Source organism: Aotus nancymaae, unplaced genomic scaffold (assembly GCF_030222135.1).
Source record: "Aotus nancymaae isolate 86718 unplaced genomic scaffold, 86718_ANA_hifiasm-v0.15.2.pri h1tg000014l, whole genome shotgun sequence".
NCBI lineage: Eukaryota > Metazoa > Chordata > Mammalia > Primates > Aotidae > Aotus > Aotus nancymaae.
In genome coordinates, this window is record NW_026988425.1 from 121,478,073 (window position 1) to 121,504,487 (window position 26,415).

General features: G+C 41.5%; 1 protein-coding gene across 1 annotated transcript in view; it reads right to left on the reverse strand.

Moving 5' to 3' along the window:
• ABHD2 (abhydrolase domain containing 2, acylglycerol lipase) overlaps positions 1-26,415 on the reverse strand; it is a 103,133-nt gene that overhangs the window by 42,155 nt on the left and 34,563 nt on the right. The window contains exon 4 of the mRNA XM_012463878.2: positions 3,038-3,213. Within this exon, the coding sequence (XP_012319301.1) occupies positions 3,038-3,213 (176 nt within the window). The remainder of the gene's footprint in view (positions 1-3,037; positions 3,214-26,415) is intronic.

The following is a 26,415-nucleotide window of genomic DNA, read 5'->3' on the forward strand; positions in this document are numbered from 1 at the left end:
CTTTCTATCATGACTATGAATTGCCTACTTCAAAATATGAATATTTCTCCTTTTTTTTTTTTTTTTGAGACAGAGTCTTGCTCTGTTGCCAGGCAGGAGTGCAGTGGTGCAATCTTGGCTCACTGCAACCTCTGCCTCCCAGGTTTAAGAGATTCTCCTGTCTCAGCCTCCCGAGTAGCTGGCTCTACAGGTGCGTGCCACCACACTCAGCAAATTTTTTGTATTTTAGTAGAGATGGGGTTTCATGATGTTGGCCAGAATGGTCTCGATCTGCTGACCTCACGATCCACCCACCTCAGCCTCCCAAAGTGCTGAGATTACAGGTGTGAGTCACTGTGCCCAGCCTATATTTTTCTTTTCTTTTTTTTTTTTGAGATGGAGTCTCACTCTGCTGCCCAGGCTGGAATGCAGTGGTGTGATCTCAGACTGCAACCTCTGCCTCCCGGGTTCAAGCAATTCTCTGCCTCAGCCTCCTGAATAGCTGGCATTATAGGCACTTGCCACCACACCCAGCTAATTTTTCTATTTTTAGTAGAGATAGGGTTTCACCATCTTGGCCAGGCTGGTCTTGAACTCTTGACCTCATGATCCACCTGCCTTAGCCTCCCAAAGTGCTGGGATTAAAGGCATGAGCCACCACGCCCAGCCTATATTTTTCTTTTTTTAAAAAAAGGGGTGTTTAGGTCATTAAATTTGATCATTATTTTTCTTCAAATTAAGATTTTTTAAAATTTAGAAATTCTTAATGCTGGTAGGGAAACAGGAATTAGTAAGCAATTTTGCAATGTGCATAAAGAACCTTAAAAATTTTGTAAATAGCTCGATGTGGTGGTACATATCTGTATTCCAACTGTTTGAAAGGCTGAGGCAGGAGGATCACTTGAGCCCTGTAGTTTAAGGTTGTAGAACATAATGACTGTATCTGTGAACAGTCACTTTACTCTAACCTGGGCAACACAGTACGACTCCATCTCTACAAAATGAATTAACTCTGACCTAGTAAATTCCAATTCTTGAAATCCTGCCTAGAATTTTCTGATGAAGGATGATAGAATTATTGATAGTGACAAAGCTGTAAATAAGTTAAATGCCCAACTACAGAAGAATGGTTAAATTAAGGTATGACCACATTGTAGAATATTAAGTAATCATTAAAATTGTGTTTTTGAAGACTTTTACAGTTTTAATGACATGGGAAAGTCTTTATAATATAATGTATGATAATTCAAATTTTGGAAAAACAATGCATAGAACTGTAAGAAAATGGAGCAAAACATTAACAATATATGTTGTGTGGTAAAACTGTGGGTGATTCTTATTTTTTAAATATATTATCCATGTTTTCTAAAATGAGAAAATGTGGATTTTCTTATTACTTTTATAGTCAGAAAAAAATCAGAAAAGGGTTTGAAAAAGGGCTGTTTTTCTTAGAGCACGTCTTAGTATAAGTACTGCCTTCCCCAGAAGCACCTTTGTCAATCATTTCTGAGGGCAGGAGTGATGGAAAATCATGAGCAAGCAAAAGGGAGAATCACTGTTCTGCCCTTTTCAACTTCCCATATTGGTCTTGGTAGGAAGAGCAGATGGTCAAACTAAATTTTGTGCTTTAGTGGTAGAAGAAGAAAAAGCATTAGAAATAAGGGAAAGAAAATATTTAACTGGGTATAGTGGATAAATAAATATTGGAAAGACCAGCTACAGATTTATAAACACAATGTGAGCTCCTCGCCTATTCATTTATTCATCCCTTCCATGACTGTTTATTAGAAGCCAGCTATTCTGGACTCCAGGGATTCCTACATTCTAGCAGATAAATAATACACAAGCACACAAACAGGTTTAGAGAGTAGAAGCTACCATGAAGAATTAAAGCAAGAAGGCAAGATGAATTTACTGAGGAGACACTAATTAGGGGAGTTAGGGACGGACCCTCTGAGGAGGTGGCATTTGAGCTGAGACATGAATGACAGGAGGAGGCTGCCATGTGAATAGCATTCCAGGCAGAGGGAATATCAATTAAATCTTCTTCACCAGCTACTCAGCAGTTCTAGCCACTTTAAATATCTAATATGTTTCCTGGCGTTTACTCATATATAAATACTGAGCTCCTATTAAAAACAACAACAAAAAAAACACACAAAAAAACTAGGTGCTTTTGAATACTACAGAATACAAAAGACATGTTCTCTTCTGGTAGAAATAGCATTCAAACGGATGCATGCACCTAACCCCACTTCCTCAAAAATCTTCATTATGAAGCATTTTATAATGAATGCTTACTGTACAGGCTAGACAGAACAATGCCAAATTCCAGCAGCAATGAAAATTTCAGTTGTTTCTCAGAAATTAGGTGTCCTAGACCATTGTATGATAGAAAATGACCTTAATGTGTCTTTTTGTCCAGGGAAACCTAAGCAAAGGGAACTGGACATCCTTTTTATCTACTGCTATCCAGCAAACACCAGCCTATACTGCATCTCCAAGCTTCACTTTCCTCATCAGTAAAGCAGCGATAGTAAATACCAGCCTCACAGTGTTGAGGATTAAATGAGGTAACAGTATATATGAAGCACTGAGAACGGTCTGGCCTCTGTTGCTGTCATCAACCCAGAGGCTTGGTCCTGGGGTGCCTGAGCTCCAAGCACTCCCTAATCCCCTTACATCAAATTTCTGTATTTCACAAGAGGATTAAAAACTATTCTACAGTGAGTTCTGAAGAGCTTTACATGGTGACTGGCAAATACACGCTGAAGCTAATTGCGAGCAGCTCGTAAGCGCTGAATCCCGGCAGACTTCCCAACAGCCCCCGACACCACGGGCGGAGTCAGTGGCACGAGTATTCACACCATGCTGTCCAACAGCCCATGATGCCCTGGGCAGAGTCAGTGGTGCGAGTATTCACACTATGCTGCCCAACAGCTCCCCCACGCCATGGGCCAAGTCAGTGGCATGAGTATTCACACTGTGCTGTGCTCTCCACCGACTAGGGCTCCTCCTCCGAGTGATGGCCCAATTACACAACCTAAAAGCAGCTCACCTCCAACACAGTGCTCAGCCAAGGGCTCGAAGAGGTCGAATGTAGAAGTGGCTCCATCAGACATGGTGATGAACTTCCGGTGCCCGTAAGGATGTGGCGACCTCACCCTTCCCATCTTCCCATACAAGGCTGTCTGGATGTGTCCACTTTTCCCCCAGATCAACGGTGGAATGTATCTAAAGAAAGGACAAGGGAAGTCAATTTTCTGTACATTCCTTGAGCAATGTTCTGAAAACTCTTTTAGCAAAAGTCTTTCAACCTATTTAAGTTTTTTCCTGGCAAATTCTGCACACAAAGCATAAACATGAGGTTTTTATTACGTTACATCCATGCCATGATTTACCGCCTTTCCCCATTTACTAATATACTCTGCATCAGATTAGCTTTAGAAATCAACCAGGACATGTATATAAAGAGAGGATTTCAATTTAGGGTAACTGTTAAGTAATTCAACATGGGTTATTTCCATAATATAGAATAAAAAGCAAGTGATATATTTTGAACACATTCTAACTTCACAGGTTAGCTTATCATTAAATGAGTGCATGTATATATGAAATAGCACAGCGCCTACGCTCATGAAATGCTCACTTCTTTCCCTAACAAGACAGGCCATAGCTACGGTGGTTACTCCATCAGCCAAACCTGCTGCTCTCAGTTATGCTGGGAAGGGCTGCAAACTCTTCTAAGAGCCTGTAAGTGCCTTGTGGGGTGAGGGCACCACTGTATGCTCCAGAGAATGTGCTGTAAGGTCAGTACAGTGTAAATATTTGCTGGATTAAGGATAAAGACTCGTTAGCCTAAGCAAGGCATGAAGCCTCGCTAACAACCGTCCATTGTAAAAACACAGAGTGACTCTAGGTGTTGGTAGGAAATCCAAGAATCACAAATAGTTAATTACTGGGAAAAGAAGATGTTCCAATTACAACTAAGAAATGATTATGGTTTACAACCACAGTACAAGATGACTCCATTTACGGAAACTGCTGTTGGTTTCTCTTCCATGGCTTTTGGCCTAAGCTTGATGGTTGTCCAGGATTCGTATCCTATATAAACTGGAGTTATATAGTATAAAATGGTAGTGGCATCATTTCCCTCTGTACTATATGGCAGTGGTGAGTGTTTTATTAATAATTTACCTTAACCTACTTGTCAATTCCTGCCTATCATTTCTCTCAGAACCAGATGATCCCCAAAACCCTTCTTTGATTTACTCCTTGTATGTGTGTTTAATTAATTACATCTACACAAAATTAAGAGAAGTGAAGCTACCACCTTAAGCAAACCAGTTCACAGACAAGTTTCCTTTTCAGGGGAGGGAAGGAGAGAGGAGAGGTATTTTAAGACCTTAAGGACATGAAGCCACTTGCCAGCATAACACCACAGGTGCAAATATCACTGCAGAAGCCATGGCATTTGGAAAGCGGGTGGAGGCATTTATAAGAGCTGAATGGATTATGACAGTAACAAAAAGTAAGCTTATAAAAATGTCAATTGGACAACTGAACACTACGTAAGATTTAGTTACAGAATTTATAAAGGATTTCAGACTACCAGGTTAGATAATAAGTTTTGCATAGAGGGAGGACTATCCAAGAAATCAAACTTTTGATCACTCCTGGAGGAAAGTTTAAAGAAAATTTTGTTCATAATATAAATTAAAAATGGAAATATGCTGAGCTTAAAAATGTCAGAAGAATGAGCAAATTTCATATGCCTACCTTCTGATCATGTTTAGAATACAATCTCAGAAAACAGAACAAAAGAATACAGTAAAATTTCCTTTTGGCTATTCACAGATTTCACACATAATGATGACACATGTGACTGTCCTGATGCCACATTCCCAGTTTAGGGTCTAGTCATCTCCTCAGAGTCTTGGCAGCCTCCTAGTCTCTAGTCTTGCTCTCACCTAATCCATCATCCACCCGCCAATGGAGGGATGATCTCAACATACAAGCCTGGCCCCTGCCCTGCACTACATGGGTCCTCACTTGGTCTAGGAGGCCATCTACACCCTTGTATTCACTTAACTTTCTGCCTAAGCTCAAACAAACCTAAACCACCAGCCCCAACTTCACCTAGAACAGGTGCACATGGTGTTGAACTACTTTTATCTGAGAAGTCTTTGCTCAAGCTGTCTCCTTGGACTGGAATGCTCTTTCACACCCAGTGTTTCTTTGTACCAGGCTATTACTTGTCTTTCAGGACTCACTTCTAGCAAGGTTGCTGGGGGAGTTGCCCCCTCTCTGTGCACAGCTCTGTCCTAGCACCCAGGTGGCTGGATTACTTTAGAAGCTCTTTTCAAGCAAACCCCTCCCGCTGCTCATTCACCTCCAGCTCTATCCCCAGAGCACTGGACGTATATTTCACACCTAGGGGAGATTTGCTTCAATGAACAGAATATAGACACACTTAGTAAATCTAAAAGGACAAATGTTTTTAAAATACACAAAAATATATTTAAAAATAATAAGTGCCATAATAATGTGAATTCAGCTACTACATGATTGGCGTTTGGCTACTGTCCACTTTCCAGTCTACCTAACCCCATTCTCAGAATGGGGTGCAATATTTTTCAAGAGTGTGTGAGTGTGTTAGGGATCAATTGCCTCAATTACTTGGGACTTTCTCAGTTCAATGTAAGGTTAATTATAAACAGCAGAAGTCTCACAAGGTTTAGTTTTATAATACCACCTATTAATAAAACACTGTTTTTAATTAACTTCATAATACAACACCAGAGTTTATGAAATTGAATTTTTAGACTGCATTTACTATGGTGGGGTTCAATGTATAGTTGTTGGTTTATATAACTCATCCACAGACCACAAGAAACAAATTAAAAAACAATGAATAGGTGCCCAGTCGCATGGTTTAGGTTGGGAAGGAAATATGGATCAAAACAATAGAATATTTTGAAATTTATATAAACACTGAAGAAATGCTGCTAAAATGGTACATGAAGGAATATGCTGTTTCTATCTATGTGGTAGTTTTTCTGAAAATATAGCTGCCAATCATTCCACATATTCCATCTTCTGCTAGTAGCCAGATTCCCTCCCTGTGATCTGGACTGCCCTGTGGCTTGTCTGGGGTTACAGAAGGTGGCAGAAGGATTGCCATGCCAATTTAGGCCTGGCCCTTAAGAAACATGGCAGTTTTTGCTCTCTCCTCCTAGGAAGCCTGATGAGAGGGCATACAGAAGACACTGTGATGGAACTGAGAGGTGTGTGTATTTTACATTTTGTAGATACTGCCAGGTTGCCTTCTAAAAATGATGGGTCCATTTACATTAATGAAAAATTAAAATGAAAGTGCCCGTCTTCCTCACCCTCATTAACAATTGGCATTATTAATCTTCCACATTCTGGCTACTTTGATGGGCAAAAAATGGGTATCTTGTTTCAACCTGTGTTTAAGGTGGATCCAATCTATGGTTGAAAAAAAGTTGCTTGTTTGAATTTGCATTTCCCTGATTCATGTGTTTATTCATTTGTATTTCTCTTCTGTGAATTGTTTGTTCATAGCCTTTGTCTATTTTTTACATTTTTCTATTGATTTATAAGTATTTTTATTATCCCTACATTAAGCCATTATCATTATATGTTAAAAATATTTTCTCCCAATCTATTGTATATTTTAACTTTATCTTATGTTTTGAGATGGAGTCTCATTCTGTCGCCCAGGCTGGAGTGCAGTGGTGTGATCTTGGCTCACTGCTACCTCTGCCTCCTGGGTCCAAGCGATTCTCCCGCCTCAGCCTCCCTAGAAGCTGGGATTACAGGCATGTGCCACCACTCCCGGCAGATTTTTTTCTCTTAGTAGACACAGTGTTTCACCACGTTGGCCAGGTTGGTCTTAAACTCCTGACCTCAGGTGATCAGCCCATCTTGGCCTCTTGGCCTCCCAAAGTGTTGGGATTACAGGCGTGAGCCACTGCGCCAGGCCCTAGTTTTTAATCTTTTATTGTTAAAAATATCTTTTAAGGTTATAAAAATATCTTTTATATTTATGTAACTATATAAGACAAAGTTAAAATATACAATAGATTTGGTTGTTTTTGGTTAAAACCTTTGTGTTTTGCATTTTGTTTTAAAGAGAGCTATTACACTACCCAATTATAAACATACGTTTCTTTCTATTACTTCTATAGTTTTAAAAAACATATTAACCTTAAATCCACTTACTTTTATAAAATGATGTGAAGGGAAGATATAATTCATTTTTTCTAGACAGATTAGCTCATTGTCCTTGCACAATAAATGGTCTATCCTTTCCCTATGGATTTCAGTTGATATCTTTAAATAGACACCATGTTCTCAATTAAATATTTAGGTTTAGTTCTATAGTCACATTCTAGCTCATTAATCTATTTGTCTATTCATATGCCAGTATGACACTGCTTTAATTAATACAGCTTTATGAGATACTTTCATAGTTGATAGTGCAGGCTGCCTTTGTTATTTTTCAAAATTTTCTTGGCAGATTTCAGCATTTTATTTTCCAGATGAATTACAGAATTAGCTTGTTCAGTTCCATAAAAATTTTTGTATTTTTGATTGAAACACACCAAATATATATTACCTAGGAGATAATTGACACCTTTACAATACTGATGTGTCCCATCCAAAAACATCTCTCTCCATTAAATGCCATAGTAAAACTTTATTGCTTTCTTCATGTTTTACAAAATATTCCATTTTTACTACCCTAATTTGCATGTCTTTCTGTCTGCATTTTTGAAAGCTATTCTTGAGCTGATGCATCGGGGCATGTTTTACCCTTAACTCCCTGAAAGTAGGAACAATATCTTCCACTTCTTTTCTAATCCATGCGGTATCGTGTCCAATGTTGTGCTGTGGCCAGTGGTTAATAAATGTTTGTTACTAACAAACAAGTTGGGCCGCAACAAAATATAGAGGCCACCTTGTCCTTATCTTCTGAGCCTTTTTTTTTGAGACAGAGTCTTGCTCTGTTGCCAAGCTGGATTGCAGTGGTGCAATCTCAGCTCACTGCAATCTCTACCTCCCAGGTTCAAGTGATTCCCCCCGCTGAGTCTCCCGAGTAGCTGGGACTACAGGTGTGCACCACCATGCCTGGCTAATCTTTTGTATTTTAGTAGAGATGGGGTTTCATCATGTTGGCCAGGATGATCTTGATCTCCTGACCTCATGATCTGCCCACCTTGGCCTCCCAAAGTGCTGGGATTACGGGCGTGAGCCACCACGACCAGCCTTCTGAGCCTATTTATAATCAACATCGGGCTTACTAACAGAACTGCTCAGTGAGAAAGACCACAAAGGTCTGGCCCTCCATACATATACGTATGTACACACACACACACACACACACACACACACACACACACCTTTAAGCAGATGAAGCTCACGTAGGCAAGGACAGATAGTTGCTGGTGTTTTAAAGAGAGTTGATAATGTGGGGAGAAATACCAGATATAGGTGATGGGTGGAGGAAGGCAGGAAGGCAGCAGACCACCTTGCCATGTGTGTACCTATGCAACAGTTCTGCATGATCCGCACATGTACCCGGAACCTAAAGTACAATTAAAAATAAATAAATAAAAATAAAAAGAGAGTTGAAAAAATAAAGTTGACTGATGCTCATCTTTGCCTTAAATCAGTGGGTGACCAATTCTTCCTTACGGTATCTAAGTCCCTTGGCTATAAAGCAAACTATTTTATACTAGTGATTAAACTCTGACTTCACTGTTATTTCCTTTGATTCTCCCTAGTACTTCTCTACCAAATTAGCATGGGACTTGGCACACAATAGATGTTTAGGATCTGTGGTCCGAGATTGAGTCCTCACCTCTCAGCAAGTTGCAGCAAGTCCTTTCCAGTGAACCGAATGCCCATCAGCAGCTATTCCTTGCCATTTTAAGTCTCTATCAGATAGGATGCATTGCTTAAAGCAACAAAACCCAACTCTGACTAACTTACTAAAGGGGTACACAGAAGGACACTGGGGTGTCCACTAAGTGGAAAAGAGACTGGAAAACCAGGCTTGAAACGAGGGCAGGATCCAGGAAAGAACCCAGGGGGCTGCTCCAGAGGATTTTTACACCATCAGGAGCAGTGTCTCTCCACCCTACTCAAAAATCCCACTCAAAAGTCAGTCTCCTGTTTATCTCCCAATGGCTCGTTCAATGAATCAACTCATAATAAAACTGGCAATAGTTAAAACTGCATGTGGTATAATTGAGTACCGGGATTGTCTAAACATTGACAAAAGAATCTAGGTCTAAAAACATTTAGGCCTGTAAAATTTAACTTAGAGAACTGGACAAGGTAGAACTAATTGTCACAAGAGAACTTGCTATAGCAGATGCTATGGTTGTAATATATGACATGGACAACAACAAAAAAAAGATTAATGACTCAAGTCTTTGTAGTAAATTTAAATGAAAACCCTGATGAAGATAAAATTTAACTGTATTGTATTAAAAAAAAACTCATCGTGTAATCAAATTGGCTCAGTAGACTTGTTTCAGAAAATATTTTCTTAAAGACAATTCTTTCATGTTAGCCTAACTCTGATGAAAATATTTATATTCAAAATGTCGCTAGGTTCAACCCCTCCTGCAATCAATGGAAATGCAAGTGGCTAGAATCCGACTGGTACTCCATTTCTGCATGTTCCTCCTTCCAAGCCCAATCCAAGACAAGAGACTTGAGACCAATAAATGCAATGATATGAGCTAAAAAGTAACAAAGTGGATGGGGAAGAAGATCCCAAATGCGGTGATGGCTCGGGCTGTGGAGGGGACGGCTGGGCAAGCCACTTGCTGATGAGCTCCGTGGAGGTCCTCTGAATAGTCTGGCTTCTCCATAACAAGGCAAGAATAAGGTTCATGCTTTCACAGAGAAAAAAAGAATGGGAGGAAATAGTTGCCATGCTCTAATTTGGCTGCAAGAATGAGATACATGCTAAGGCAAATGCCACTGGAATCTCACTACAGCAAATAAATTATGTCACCTGGAGTGAAACCTGGGGCCTCTCTCTTTGCAACTTAAAACACATTAAGGATGTTCTCCCAAGCTCTTTAACAAAGGAGGGCAAGGATGTTTGAGGAACTAATCTCAGTGGCTCTAGCATTAAGAATTTATCTTTTTTCTTTGAACACAGCAAATAAAACTGTTATTTTATTCATCTATACAGCACTTCATAGTTTTTCAAAGTTTTTTTTTACATGATCTCATTTGCCTTCAATGACAATTTTGTGAAATGAGCAGATATTGTTAACCCCGTTTTCCCACAGGGACCCTGAGGCCAGGGAGTTCATGGCTTGGCCACATTCACATCGCTAGTCGAGAGCAGGGTTGAGACTTCAAGTGGGGCCTTCGCCACTGTGTCCAGGTCTTATTTGGATGATAAAACAGACATCATGAGGACAGATAGATGCTTTCATTCCAGAGACTCCTATGAGTCTATTAGTCATCTTTAAATATATTAGTTATCTAGAACCAATGAAATGAGACTGAACATATCTGGAGTAGTCAACAGCCAGTCTTTACCTTTAAAAATATATCAAATTAGCATGTATCTATTCTGGTGCTAGCCATTTTAAAGGTCATCTTGAACTAGGGGCTTTTCAGAAGCATGGAGCTCCCTGGTAGATATTCCTGATAGAGATCTATTTATTGAGGAGCTGGTGAACATGGGTTTCCAAGCCAGAAGCTGGCACTAAACAGGAGAAAGGGTAAAGAGACCAAGTTCTGGGACTCAGGCAAGTAAAAACTCACAGTAGTCACCAAAAAGGGGAATCACTCAGGAGAAACTCTCTCTTCCTGCTTTAACTTTTTTTGAGACAGAGTTGCCCAATCTGGAGTAAAATGGCATGATCTCTGCTCACTGCAGCCTCTATCTACTAGGTTCAAGTGATTCTTGTGCCTCAGCCTCCTGAGTAGCTGGAGATACAGACACACGCCACCACGCCTGGCTAGTTTTTGTATTTTTAGTAGAGACGGGGTTTCACCAGGTTGGCCAGGCTGGTCTCGAACACCTGACTTCAAGAGATCTGCCTGCCTCAGCCTCCCAAAGTGTTAGGATTACAGACGTAAGCCACTGCACCTGGCCATTCTGTTTTTATAGCAGGGTCACATATCACCCGCAGCTTGGTTCTAAAGTTAAAAGGTGAAATTATCAGACTGGGTGTGGTGGCTCATGCCTGTAATCCAGCAAATTGGGAGGCCAAGTGGGAGGATTGCTTGAGGCCAGGAGTTTGAGACTATCCTGAGTGACACAGAAAGACCTCACCTATGTAAAAAAAAAATTTTTTTTTTAATTAACTGGGTGTGGTGGCGCATGCCTGTGGTCCCAGCTGCTTGGGAAGCTAAGGTAGGAGGATCACTTGAGCCCAGGAGGTCGAGGCTGTAGTGAGTTATGATTGCCACTGCATTCCAGCATGGGTGACAGAGTGTGACTCTCTGTCCAACAAAAAAAAGGTCAAACTAAACTATCAACTATAATTAAGTTATGCCCTAAGCATCCCTTAGACGGACACACTGTCTCTGAGCAAGGGGAGCCAAAGCAGTCCTCCTCCAGTGCTGGGAAGATGGCTGGGGTGAGGGTAAGCACAGATGGCACTGGTGGCTTGAAGTAAAGGCCATGTTGTGGAACAAAGGAAATGGAAAACAAAAACACATCTTTAAATGTGAAGATACAGCAAGATGTTCCCTCTTGCAGGAGAGACACATAGGCCCTGGTGCTACTGGAGGTGATGCTGAGGCTTTGAATGGAGAGGTGGCAAAAGGGTCAGCACGAATAAGGTGGTGTATGTGTGGGGTCTTTCTCTTAACGTGTAGACTTGAATTTGCAAAAGTTAAATGTACATATGTAGCTCCATTATATATTAGAAAGCATATCAAGGTAATAGCTAACTATATTGTAATGTTAAAACAAAAGAAAGAAATGCATCTTTATCCCCTGCCGAGGGAACTTCCAGCACCAAGGAGTGTTTTTGCCAGATTCTGTTAGGCATCCACAGCCACCTCCGGTATTTGCCGGGAACTCACTCTAGAGATTTATTTAAAAGGTCATCCAGCAGAATGAATGGCTGTCTTCTCCAGGGCTCATGACTATAACATGTTAGTACCACCAGTCTTTCCCTAGAACTTGAGGAAAAGAACTGCTCACATAGCATGTGAGTGGAAGCCTCACAAGTCCACAGGCCCTGACTGTTCCTAACACAGGTTGCTCAGCTCTGCAAACCCAGCTGTGTCCCTTTACACTCTGCCCTCAGACTCCCCTCTCTTTCTGCAAAACCCAAGTCCAAAGGGACTCTTCGGCGACAGAGGCAAAACGCAGAGGAGTCACATCATCCTGGGAAGCCCTCCCAAGAACAAAATGTTCTCCATCAGGTCTACAGAGCCCTGCCACATGGTCCCCCAAGACAACTGCACACTCAAGAGGCTAGTGATGTCCTTTGCTGGCTGCATGCCGATACTCTGGCCGGATTCAAGTCAGGGGCTAAGATGGATGTTTCCTCAGTTTCCAGAGAGAACACTCATCTCCACAGGCCCTCCACTCTGCTTACTTGAATACACACATTCAAGGGAAGAAAAGCAAATTTTTCATCTCAGAAAAAAATATTTTTTCCACTGAGAAAAAAAGGTGACCTTTACTCTGACAAACAGATTTGTTTTGAAAGTGACAGCACGGACTGAGAATGCCCAACCATGAGTGTGCTGCCGGCACCTAGGGCAGACCAAAGATGTTATTAGGACTAAGCTGCCTCTACCTATATTTTCTTTTGGCTCTTACATATTGGTTTAATACAATTCAACAAATACGAGTGCTGTGAGGCATACAGAGATTAGAGCAGGACGCAGTGCCCCCGCGCCCCCCCGCCCGATAGCATTCGTAATCTGAAGGTAGGATGCATGATGAATACACAGGCAGCTACTGTCACAGACAGGAGGAGTGGGCAATGGGTCAGAGGGACAGAAGCGGATGATACTATGGGGAGACAATCACGAGGCTGAGAAGTACCAGTTTCACTCAGTGCCATGACCTCAGAGAGTAGGGACATTTCTGAGCACCAAATCTCTGCGCTAGGAGCTGGGTGAGTCATGTCTCTGGTTTATTTATTTACTTATTTATTTTTAGAAACAAGGTCTTACTCTGTCACCCAGGCAGGAGTCAGTGGTACAACTATGGCTCATTGACCTCCCAGGCTCAAGCAATCCTCCTATCTCAGCCTCCTGAGTAGCTGGGACCAACAGCACATGCCAGCATGCCCAGTTAATTTTTTTTTTTTTTCTGTAGAGACAGGGTCTTGCTATGCTGCCAGGGTTGGTCTTGAACTCCTGGGCTCAAGCAATTGCTCACCTCAGCCTCCCACAGTGCTGGGATTATAGAAGTGAGCCGTCCTGCCTAGAACTTCTACCTTCATCTTCCCAATTCTGAGCAACGGTATCATCCCCATTTTAAAGATGAGGACCCAAAAAAAAGCTAGGATTATAGGATAGGTCTCTGATTCAGTTCAAAGCTTTCCTTACTTTATCACACTCAAGCCTCATCAACTCCCCAACCAGAAGTTAAAATAACAGCTTTGTTCCTATTTTCTCCTCTCTGATCAACTGTCAGCATAGTCTATATTAAATAATGTTTCCTCAAATTGATAACTGAATTTGTTGGAGCTTCTCTACTTCAGTCTTCACATGTCTTTGACAAAAAACCACTGCTTTCATTCCACATGTTTTTCACAACTATAACTGACTTCTTGTTAGTGGAGTTCTTTTCTGCAGAAGATATATCTAGGGTCTAATTAATTTGACTATTCACATTTGATTATTTCTAAGATGAAGCCAGAATATTAATAAAATCATACTGAATATCTCCCCAAAGATAATGAGATCCAGGAGAGCGATGACAGCAAGAGCAAGAGAGAATGGAAGTGCTTCTAGAAAAGTGACAGGTGTCTGATTTGGGGACACATTTTTACCCTACTTTCGTGGGTAAGGACAAGTATCAGTGGTGGGGGAAACTCTGGGAGTGAACTTTTGTGTCGGCTCCACGAGTCTGAAAACTGAGCTCTGGGCCTCCTGTGTGTGCATATGTGCAGGCATGTGTGTGCACACAGGGAAGGTGGGACAGCCAGGAAGGGCCAGAGTTTAGGAGAACATTTTGTCAGTTCATATCCCAGATCCTGAACTGCCAGAGCCTCTCCGCTTCACAGGCCTGGAAGCCAGGGCTGCTGCTGCTGCCACCACAGGCACCTCTGGTTTCCTTTCTGGCCTCTCTATTTAACCCCCAGCCTGGCTGACCTGAAGCCAGCAGATCGATAGCAGGTCTTTCGTGAGCCCGCCCCACTGGGCCTCACCCTTCTCCACTAGGACACCACCCCCACCGGAAGCCCCTTCTTTTCAGGAAGGCCAGATGTGGCATAGACCCTGCATGCAATCTCACCATCCCTGCTGGGGAGGCCAGCCTGAGGCCGGGAAAGGACTTCCTCATTAGCTTCAGGAACAAACACCTTGGACCTTTTATCTCAAAATGGCGGCGGCACATTCAGCTTCCCAAACACCCATTAATAGGCTCATCAGAAATCCGCTTTGAACACAGCATTTTCCTCTCACTGGAGGCAAATTCTTCTCCACAGCTGTCACACATCACGTTTTCACTGTTGTTGCTAAATGCTCTATTCCTGAATTGCAGGATCTGCAGAGGAAAATTCCAATGCAGAGACTGATTCTGCTTGAAATGACCAAAAGTGGCCTGAGGACACAAAAGAGCAATCCTCTTGTGTTCCTGTAACGGGTTTCTAAATACAGGACGGGGGCCAGTGGGCCAAGCTGGCACATCTATGACCTTTTCTGCATATCATGCAAGCTAATAAAACATAAATGTTAGGAGAACAGGCCCATAAGTTACAATAAAACCACTTAAAAAGAAACCATACTTTTTTGCTTGAAGGAAAAATAAATGTGCTTTTCTAAAGTTCAAAGAAAACCAGTTAAAACCCCTCAGAACTGTATCCACATGTTAAATGCATCTGATCCCACTATCTTCCTGTTCCATAAACAGCATGCAGGACTGTCACACCCCTCCCTACACAGACTAAAGCACAGTCCTCTCTCCTCATGTCGCATTTCAGCCCGGTTTTGACACCATGCTTTAAGTGGGGAGGTCGTTTATTAAGAAGCTCCAGGGTTCCACCTGACAAATGCCATCATTAGAGAACTAATCCTGCAAACAGCCAAATGTTAGTGACCTAACTTTAGGAGAAGGCAACACTGTTCCCAGACCTGAGCTGCCAAAGTGCTAAGTGCAAAGCTCCCAGACTCACTCCACGCTGACCAAACAGGACGCACGCTGACGCTCAGCACACAGAACGCCCGTGCCTTGTCCTCATCTGCCTGGTCACCTCTCTCCTGTCTGGAGGACACATACATAGATGCCAACGGTCTGCTCTTTCCCCAACCTAGTGTTGCCTTTTGGCTACTTCTCAGCCCAAGGCTACCTTAAAATCTGTGCCACGGTTATGGGGGAAGGAAAGTCACAGCTGGAAAATCACATTATATTTGTCACTATTCCTAGTGGGGGAAAAGTCAAATGTCTAAATGTGAAGCCCCTGGATTATCTACACAGAATGCTCTTTTAAGAACACACTAATTGAACAGGAGCCGTGCTGTCTGGAGAGTAATGTTAGAGAGCGGAGAGAGAGGACGCTGCACCTGGCTCCCGCTCTCACAGCCATTGCAGTACATTGAGCTCCCTAGAGACAGCACCGGGGCAAGTGAGGGCCAGATGGGTACTGGGTGACTGCCTCACTGAGGAAAAATAACATGGGCAAAGGAGACCCTAAGAAGCCAAGAGGGAAAATGTCATTATGTGCATTTTTTTGTGCAAACTTGTCGGGAGGAGCATAAGAAGAAGCACCCAGATGCTTCAGTCAATGCCTCAAAGTTTTCTAAGAAGTGCTCAGAGAGAGGTGGAAGACCATGTTTGCTAAAGAGAAAGGAAAATTTGAAGATATGGCAAAGGCGGACAAGGCCCGTTATGAAAGAGAAATGAAAACCTATACCTTTCCTAACGGGGAGACGAATAAAAGAAGTTCAAGGATCCCAATGCACCCAAGAGGGGTCCTTCGGCCTTCTTCCTGATATCGCCCAAAAAACAAAGGAGAACATCCTGGCCTGTCCACTGGTGATGTAACACTGCCGCAGATGACAAGCAGCCTTATGAAAAGAAGGCTGTGAGCTGAAGAAAAAATATGAAAAGAATATTGCTGCATATCGAGCTAAAGGAAAGCCTGCTGCAGCAAAAAAGGGAGTTTTCAAGGCTGAAAAATGCAAGAAAAAGAAGAAAGAGGAGGAAGATGAAGAGGATGAGGATGGGGAGGGAGGAGGAAGATAAGATGATGATGATGAATAAGTTGGTTCTAGTGTAGCTTTTTTTCTTGTCTATAAAGCGTTTAACCCCCTTGTACATAACTCACTCTTTTTAAAGGAAAAAATCGAAATGTAAGGCTGTATAAGATTTGTTTTTAAATGGTACAGTGTCTTTTTTTGTATAGTTAACACACTACCGAATGTGTCTTTAGATATCCCTGTCCTGATGGTATTTTCAATAGCCACTAACTTTGCCTAGTACAGTATAGGCATTGTAAATTGGCATGGAAATTTAAAGCAGGTTCTTGGTGGTGCATAGCACAAATTAATTATCTATGGGGATGGTAGTTTTTCATCTTCAGTTGTCTCCAATACAGCTTATACAAAATAATTGTTTTTCTCTTAACTGAATACCACTCTGTAATTGCAAAAACAAAAAAAAAGCTGCAGCTGTTTTGTTGACATTCTAAATGCTTCTAAGTAAATACAATTTTTTATTAAAAATAAAGAACACACTAATCAAGAGATGACTGTAAGAATTAAAATGTTGACTTTTGACATCAGCATTTGTACTACATCTTGCCTTTCTTTGATGTGCAGAAAACACCACACAAAATGGCAAGCAATGATGTTAGAAAAAAATGGGTTCTAAAAATATTTAATAAAAATTATGTTTCTCAGTAATTACATTGATCATTACTAATAAGCCATACTGAAAACCTGACTCTATTCTTGCTCCCAGCAAATTCACAATCATGAAAAGGAGATAAGAAAACTTTATAATGCTCTTTTGGGCTCAAAAGACTTGAATAAATGAACTTGCACTGGAAAGCTCAGCACCACAAACATGTCAATTTTCCCTAAATTACCTATAAATTTAACAGATACACAATAAAAATAAGAAGATGTTTATATTTGGAATTAAGCATTCTAAAGTTCATTTGGAAAACTGAACCAGCTATAATGGCCAAGAAAATCATGAAAACAAGTAATACCGGGGTATGAGCACCGCCCCACTGCCCACAGCAAAACACAGTACAAAGCTGCAGTCTGCTGATGGTACGTGTTCAGGATCATTAACAGAACACAAAAGACTGGACATATGCCTAAATACATCCAGGAAATTTAGTTGGTGAAAAAGGTGACATTTGAATAATGGGGTAAAGATAGATTGTTTAATAAATAGTGTTGGACAAAGGGTAGCCGCCCTGAAAATAATTATGTTGGAGCCACACCTCACACCAGGATAAATTCTGGAAGGATCAAACATTTCAAAATAAAAATGAAATCATTCATATGCTAGAAGAAATTCTGGGTTTTTAAAAATAATCTTGTAGTGAATAAGACCTTTCTAAGGAAACCAGAAATCCCAGAAGCCGCAAAAGAAACAACAGAAAAATTTAATTACGCAAACATTTAAAAAAATTATGCATGGCAAATATCACTACGGGCAAAGTCAAAGGACAAATGACAAACCAAGAACAAATATTTGCAATTCATATCACAAAGGGCTAATTTCCCTAGTACATAAAGAACTCTCTCAAATTATTAGGAAAAAGACCAATGACCATCAAAAAAACAGTCAGAGGCTACCAACAGGCATTGAACAGAAAAGGAAATTAAAAACAGTTCTAAAATATAAAAAGATACACAGTCTCTTTAATCAAAGAAAGACTACTTAAAACCACAGTGAGAAAACATTTTTTACCTGTCAGTTTGGCAAATATCAAAAAGTGTAATAACTCCCATGGGGAGAGGCTTGAGGGCAACAGCTAACAAAATTTTCCATGCACATCCCCACTGACCCAGCAATTCTACTTCTAGGAGTTTATCCTATACTGATATGTGCGCATCGTGATGAAAATACAAAAACATTCAATGCAACATTGTGAAAGCAAAAGATTACAAATAAAGGAAACCTCCATCTAGGAGACTGGGTAAACAAACTTTGTTTGTTTATGGGATACTAAGCAGCCAAGACATAAATGGAGGAAGCTCTTTCACGACTCCCATGGACAAATCTCTGAGTGATATTTCACAAAGAAAAGATGGAAGGATAAACAAGAGCCTACTGACAGCAAGGGCAACACGGAAGGAGGGTACAAAGTCACAGGTTCTACTGGCTGATGAAAGAACTACTGGGAAACGCAGCTAGGCTTCTTGAGCAGAGTGAGCCTTGAGCAGAAATATAAGAGGAAGGAAATGATGCAGCTGCCCTAGAGCTTTCCATCAGAGGAATACAGTTACAAAAAGCTGATAGAAGCCACTGTTGAGGGCTGCGGGTTAGCCCTGTGGTAATGGCAGCCCTCCCCTACGGCATGTGAGTACAGAAAAACATTTTCTCAAATGGTCAACAACTCCATCTTTGAGAAAAACCAGCTTAGGCACCAGACCTTCATCTTGTCCACACAGTGAGAGGGCGCCACAAAACCATGCAGATAAGCATGTTCTAGAAAGTTTTACTAAAGCAAAGTCCACCTCTCTTTACATATAAAGGACAAATGCAAAGGACACTGCTGGTGTCACTGCTTATACTTATTATGAATAAACAACATAACAGCTTTCAAAACTATGAAGGATGAAATGCATATTCAGAGTCCTCTTAATTCTGTAACAATTTGAAATAGCTTAAGAAATCAGAAGTTTAAAAATCACCCATATCCTCACAAGTCTTACAAAAATATTCTCATTTTGGTTTCATCTGTATCTATCCGAAAATAGAGTATTTACATAGTTGTAGCAGTGGTGGTCAGGCAGAGATTATATTTGTCTTCTGCTTTTTTCACTTATCCCCTATTTTTATAGATAATTAGTACACTAAATTCTGAATGTCTGCATAAAATTCTATCCTGTTTATTAGCTATAGTTAAGGGAGGGAGCAAACATTTATTTAGCCCTTTCTATGAGCATGCTACATCATTCAATTTATCCCTTATGGCAATTCTTATTATTAGGACCCCCTTTACAGAGAAGAAACTGAGTATCCAACAGTCTACTGCACAGCCAACCCTGTATTTGAACTCTGTTTGTCTGACCTGACAGCTCACTTTCTTTCTCCTGCATTAAATTGCTGCTGCCTCCATTGTTGGATGCTGCTATTCCCAATTTTTACTAGAATAAACAATGACAGCAAAATATATTTACATATTTTGTTTTTACCTTTCTTGATTTTTTTTCATTTTTTTCAGCTTCTGTTTAAAAAGTCCAACAGGATGCCACATCTGTCTCCTGACTCCTGCCCCTGAAAGGTGACTATTTTTAACTCCTTTAGTTGTCCCTATCACCCCGCACTTGCCTCTACTTCTCAATGCCATGCTTATCCTGCTTATGCCCATTCTTTGATTTCAGTTTTCAATAGAACTTGTCGAACTTCCTACTCTGGAAGGTGCTAGCTCTCTTACATCTCCCCTAAGATGTACATTTTCTCCTCCCCCATTCTTTTCAACACTGTTCTAGCAACATTTTTGGTTAATTTTCAGTGTTTATAAAATTATAATTATGGAAATATTAGCCACAAAGAAGTCATATGTTGTATTTTTTGTGAAATTTTTTATTTTCTCTCGTTATCATTTCCTCATTAGCTTAGTTTTCTATGTGCCAATCATCAATTTGTCTCCAAACTCTAGGGGACCTGTGAGTATCTCAATAGTCAGTGAGTATCTCAATAGAAACCAGTTTTGCTTTCTCCTGGACACACTGCTGAGGAGCCCCTGTGCCTGCTCCCCTCTGGAAGGGCTTCCTGTCCTGCCCCTTCACCTCTCTACTAAGTCCTAGATCCCAAGGCCACACCAGATGCTATCAGACAACAGAGAAGAAAACCACAAATGTTCAGGAAGCATTCATCAGAGAGCGGGTGATTATGTTCTTTCAAATAAAGAGGCTGTGTAGAGGTATGAAGGGATTCCAGGGAGAAGCCATTGCGAGTATAAGACATAGGCAAGAGAGAACACGCAGCATGAGAAAACGTGGAGAGCTCTGATGTGTCTAGAACACAAGGAATATGGGGAAGAAGGGGTGAGGGCTGATGCTGGACCTTGCCCTACAGGTAGTGAGGAGCCACTGTCGTTCAAAGCAGGGGCATGGCATTATCAATTTGTGCTTTAGGAAGATAATTTGGTGGCCTGCAAGATCAATTAGAAAGGGTAGAGAATGGAGGTAAAGCTATTGCATTCTTTCAAGTGAAAGCTGATGATATCCTGAGGTAAGACAAAGGCATTGAATGACGAGAAGAGATGGACTGAAGTACAGAAGGAAGGAGGTCCAAGTGACACAGGCTGCTGTCTGTGGCCTTGATTATACTCTCCTTCTCTGGACACAGGTAAGCGTGTGCTGCTTCTGAAGTTAGGCATGGGCATGAACCTTGCTTTAAGTCAGGGGTGTCCAATCTTTTGGATCCCCTGGGCCACATTGGAAGAATTGTCTTGGGCCATGCATAAAATACACTAACACTAATGATAGCTGATGGGCTAAACAAAAAAGGAAATCACAAAAACAACTCATGATATTTTAAGAAAGTTTACAGATTTGTGTTGGGCCGCATTCAAAGCTGTCCTGGGCCACATGGAGCCTGTGGGCTATGGGCTGGACAAGCTTGCAAGCTTGTCCAACCTGCCTTATTTTGTTGTTATGGTTCTGTTTCTTTTGTTTTATGCTTTTAGCAGCCTGAAGCCATGATTTTTAGTTTCTGTCTCTAGTGATAAGTGAAAGAGAGGGATGAGGAAGGGGCTTTATTGTCCAGACCCTAAAAGAACAGAAACTAAGAATCTATGACTGTATTCTCTCCCTTGGACACCTAAACCAATGAAATGGGAAAGGAAATGCCCAAGTGCCATTTCCAGTAGCAGCCTTTAAGAACCAGTGTGTGAGGTGTGACATTGCTCTTCCTGGTTTGGTGGTGATCACGGAAACATGTGTTGAGATGGCACCTCCATCAGCTGGGGTCCTGGTGGGATGATAATCAGCAGAGCCCTCCTGCCCATTGAAATAAACATGTAGCATGAGTTTGTAGTATTAAGATGTGCAGGTTTAGAGGTAATTAGTTACCATAGTATCAACTAGTCTACCTTGACTAATACATCCAATTTAATATAATTTTGACAATACTGCCATATTTTCCTCTGAGTATCAAATAATATTTCATATTTTAAAGCTTCACTGTTACCAAGTCTTAACATTATGTGGTACTTATTACATATATTTCCTTTTGTGGAATTTATCTAGGCATATCTTTACCCACTTACCCACCGATGTCCTACTGACATTCAGATGTGCTTGTGTGACCTTTGTGTACATTATGTCTTTTGCTATTTGTACAACTGATCTAGCTAGTAATATTAAAATAGCTACAATAATAGCAGCTGTATTTACTGAACTCTTATACATGCCAAGTATTCTATAAATCATCTTACATGCTCTGTTCTTTTTTTAAATCAGCATACTGAACCTATGAAGTAAGTACTATTATACCCATCTTACAAATGAGGAAATAGAAGCTCGGCAAGGTGAAGCCACTGGCCAGCAGAGGGCAGGGCTGGCAGCTGAGCCCAGGTGGGTCTCACTGCAGACCTGGGCTCTGGATCCCCAGCGGGGGCAATGGCTCGTTAACTTCACCCTCTCACTTGGGCCTCTGGATTTAACCTCTCAATCTTAAGGGGAAACCTTCATTCAATGTGGCTTTCTCCTCCAGTTTCTGTTTTTTCCCCTTCCTTCCCTGGTGTTTGTTTCCTCACTCACTTCTTTGGTTGCTATTGTGCTGATATGTTTATTCACCTCACTCCTGAAAACATATTCTTTAAAATCCCTGGTCCTTTCTGGCCAAGGCCTTTGGTCAGCACTCATCATTCCTGAGTTTCTGACATCTTCTTCAATGTTTTCCTTCTCTGGCTGTCATGACATTCGAGGCTCCTGCTTTTCCCTCACCTTTCTTACTGCCTGTCTCTGGCTCTTCCTCCCATCCTAGTCATGGCCTGCCTCAGCTATCAGTCCTCAGTGTATCTCTCTGCCCACCCCCACAACCTACCCTACCTGCAGCTGATCTGGAATCTGCACATCTGGTCTCGAGCTCCCACCCAAGTTCTAATGCCACAGCTGTATGTAGGTGTCCATGTGCACATCCTGTGGACAAGCTCCAAAATAAACAGCTTTCCCTGAGAAAGCAGCTTCCCCATTTGACTTCTCTATTTCTGTCAATGACTCTATTCTCTCAACCACTCAGTAACCTCAGCATAATCTGTGATTCAGCCCTTTCCTCTGATACCCAAGGCCATTCCATTTTCCACTGATACCACTGATTCTACCTCAGAACACCTCTGGAATTTGTCCCATCCTTCCCTTTCTTTCCTACCACCTACCACCAGTGTTCACAGGATCAAGCCCAAACTCTTCCTCTCCAGGAGTTTGAGACTCCTCATAATCTGATCTCCTCTTCCTCCGCCCATAGACCCTAGGGCTCTCTGGTACAATCAGACAGCTCTCAGCTCACCAGATCATGGCATAGGGACCTTGTGAGGAGCTGGCCAGGAAGCAACTGTAGAGACCAGACCAGAGATGGGGCCCAAAGCCCATTAGCACACAAAATCAAAGGGCACCGTTAGCAAAGGGCAGACTGGGTGGCAGGGCCAAACATGATGCAAGCAGCACCAATGTCACTTTTGGGAATTACAGGAGAGATAATCAAAGTCCAGCCAAATGAAGATCCATGGAACTGGGAAATAAGAAAGAGCGTCTGTGGTCAGGGCAAAGCAGTGACAATGTGATTATGTGCCAATGACAGCAAGGCCTCTGCCACCTTCTTATCTTGCTGCCTGGTTGGAAGGCCCACAGGACAAAAGGACAAAGGTGGATGGGTAAAAGTGTTGGCTTGGGCAGCAAAGCCAGTTTTCTGCCATGGGTGCTTGTTTAAATAACTGATTTTACTGATTTATGTTCACAATGACATCTGTGCCTTGTCTCCTACTGTCCTATCTATCCAAAGCCAACTAATCTTTCAGGATTATGCAAGACCTCATCATCCAAGCCACTACAGTTATATCTCCTCTTTCTCTAAACCCCTTTATCACTTACCTGAATTACTCTGTCAATCACGTGTTCCTACCAAAAGACTCTACTAAAGTTAGTGTGTACTGACTCTGAGAAGCAGCACCCACAGGGAAGGCAGACAATTTTTAAACAGTTTCTGTCCTTAAGCCTCTAGAATACAGTTGAGGCGTGACGAGAGATACACATGTGGAAGGTTATTGTTTCCACCCCTGTCCTTCGGTAAGAGCCAATGATACAGAGACAGGTAAAAGTCAGGGGATGCTAGAAGAGCTACGATTTGAGAAGGCCTGAGGATTCCGTAAAGAAGAAGGAAATGTGAGAAAAAGTACTCTGAGTGATATAGGAGGGGCTGAGTATGGTATACAGATGGTGAACAGACTGGAAGAGCAGGTTACTAAGTATTACTACTTGACTAATTTTCTATGTATACACATTCACTGAGAAGAATCTTCTTTTATTCAAATCCCAAGGAAGGGAAAGTCCATCCTATTGTGGCTTGGCAGCATTCAACATTTTAAAAAGCATTTATGGAGTTTCTCGCTTTACATTAATAAAAGCATTTATGGAGTTTCTGGGTATAATAAAAGTAGATCTGATTCCATGCAAGTCCTGTAAAGCAAACTGTTCAAGCTTTTGTGATCTGGCTGCAAACACCAGTTCAGGGTTTTGCCAGCGGGAGGATTTGGTGCTACATATCACAGGAAAGTCAGGTTGGTCATGGCAATGGCATTAGTACTTAGTGGAAGGGTGGAAAAACATATAACCTGCTGTTTCTCACAAATCTCTCCCTTCCTGGGAGGCCACAGATGGTTCTGGATCAACCACTGACCTCCAGGCGGGGTTCCCAAATGTTTCAGATTACAGACTCTTAAAATGGCTACCTTAGAAGTTAAGCTGTCTGGCTTGATGCCATGTACCCACGCTGACCCAGAGCCCTCACCCTATGATTAGAAACTGATGCCAGGCAGGCTTAGGGTGGTTCACAAGCTGCCACAATGGCTGGCTCATTTGCATGGCTCACCGTGATACTACACTGCAGGCAGCTACCTCCAGCATATGGAGGCCTCTGAGGAGTACCCAGCCCTTGGTACTTGGTAGAGGGTACTTCTCAGCCTGAACATCAACAGTCAGGGGGTAGCAACAGCACTGGCTTCTCATTCTTATCCAGTCATGCATAAAATCAAGTCTTCAAGGACTACAGCTGTCTGTATGAGTGACAGCTTTCAAGATTTTCATGGAGGGGAAGATTTCATTATAAACTCAGGAAAATACTTTCCCTGAGTAAACATTACACCTTCTAATAAATATTGACCCTAAAGCTCAGGCTCCCAAAGAGACTCCATTGCAGGAAGTATTCTTGATGCTGCTGAAGAAGACTGGGATTCTAAAGCCAGTCACTTCACTCACTGCTGCTTCAGACAAAGAAAAGTATAAACAGTAGTCAGCTCTTAAATCTCCACATCACCAGATGACAACAGTGGCACTGAGTTTAGGAAGAATTCTTATTTACGCTCCAGAATATACTTTCCAAGTCAGTTTACTGTCTTAATTATATTTTACCAACAAAGTGTATACTATTTTGTAGTACAAAGTATGCTATCATAGTGAAGGAGGACATGCTGAGAAGCAGGCTGAGAAAAAGAAGATTTGAGATCAAAATTGGCAAACTCTGTATTCACAGGGTCAGTAAAACATGAGAGGCTGATAAAAGTTGGCTACACTTTCTAGGAAACAAGGTCCATTTCCTGCTCCTGGAGATTGGAGCAATTTTCAGTCAACCACACATTGAGAAGGAGTATAAAAGTAGATCTGATTCCATGCAAGTCCTGTAAAGTGAATTATGTTTAAGTTAAAAGTTAAGGATGAATGGTGGACCCAGGTGGATTCTGAAGTCAAGTCTGGGAAGGGCTGACACGGAGGGGTGACTCCAAACAGGAACTTACATGTGGAGCCAAGGCCCACTCACCATTCACATGTGCTGGACTTGGCACCATGTGATGAGATCAGTTGTAGCATATACTTCCTTTGCTTTTTTGGAGACATAGTAGGGCCCTGAAGAATAAACTTGGTATGATGAATAGTGCAGTATAAGGGTCACACATTTTTGGACACTGGAATTGATTGTTTTAAAGAATGTATAGCACAGGAGAGATGAGCCTTTTTCCATCTAAACTAAATCAAGGGAGTCTTGACTGTTTCGGATTCTGAAACTTTTTTTTTTTTTAGATCTTTCAGCCTTCAGCAATTCCTATAAGAAGGCATAAAGTCTCTAAGAAGAAGCTACAATCTGTATCTAGGTTAGAGAAGGTAGATGAATTCTGCAGCAGACTCAGACTTGATTATCTTGATTTGGTACAAGAGAACTCAAAGATGGCAGCACTTTTCTTCCCAGTATGGCTGGCCCCTTGCATAAATGACCTGCTAGAGCAGAGACAAGGCAGGCAGGCAACATCCAAGATAGTGAGTAGTCGAGAGGGTGAACAACTCATCCCTGTTTGCCCTGGAATTCCCTGATATTAGCACTGACAGTCCCATGCTCCGGTCCTTAGCAAATTGGAATGGTTTGGTCAGCCAAGTAATAAATAACAGTGTCCCAGGGTCAGCAGTTTAACTTTCTTACTTTGACAATTTTGGTTTGACCTATTTTGCCAGAAACATGAGAATTTTAAGATGAAATTGCCTAAAAGTCTGACTTATTGAGGGTAGCCCTTGATACTCAGTCTCAATCAAGATGATTTCGAGTCTTTCATTTTTCAGGAATTTTCTAACAATATAAGTTTGCAGATGAATGTGCTCTGAAGGTCTGGTGGCTACAGAATAAGCACATCAGAACACTAGAGTTCTGCCAATCAATTGTTAATAGTTTACCAGAAATATCCAAAGAAGTATTTGCACAACTCTTAAAACAGATAAAATCAGGTCAATGGAATTAAGACTCTTGGCAATTAGGAGTTTATCCTGTGAAAAGGACAAAGCTTTAGT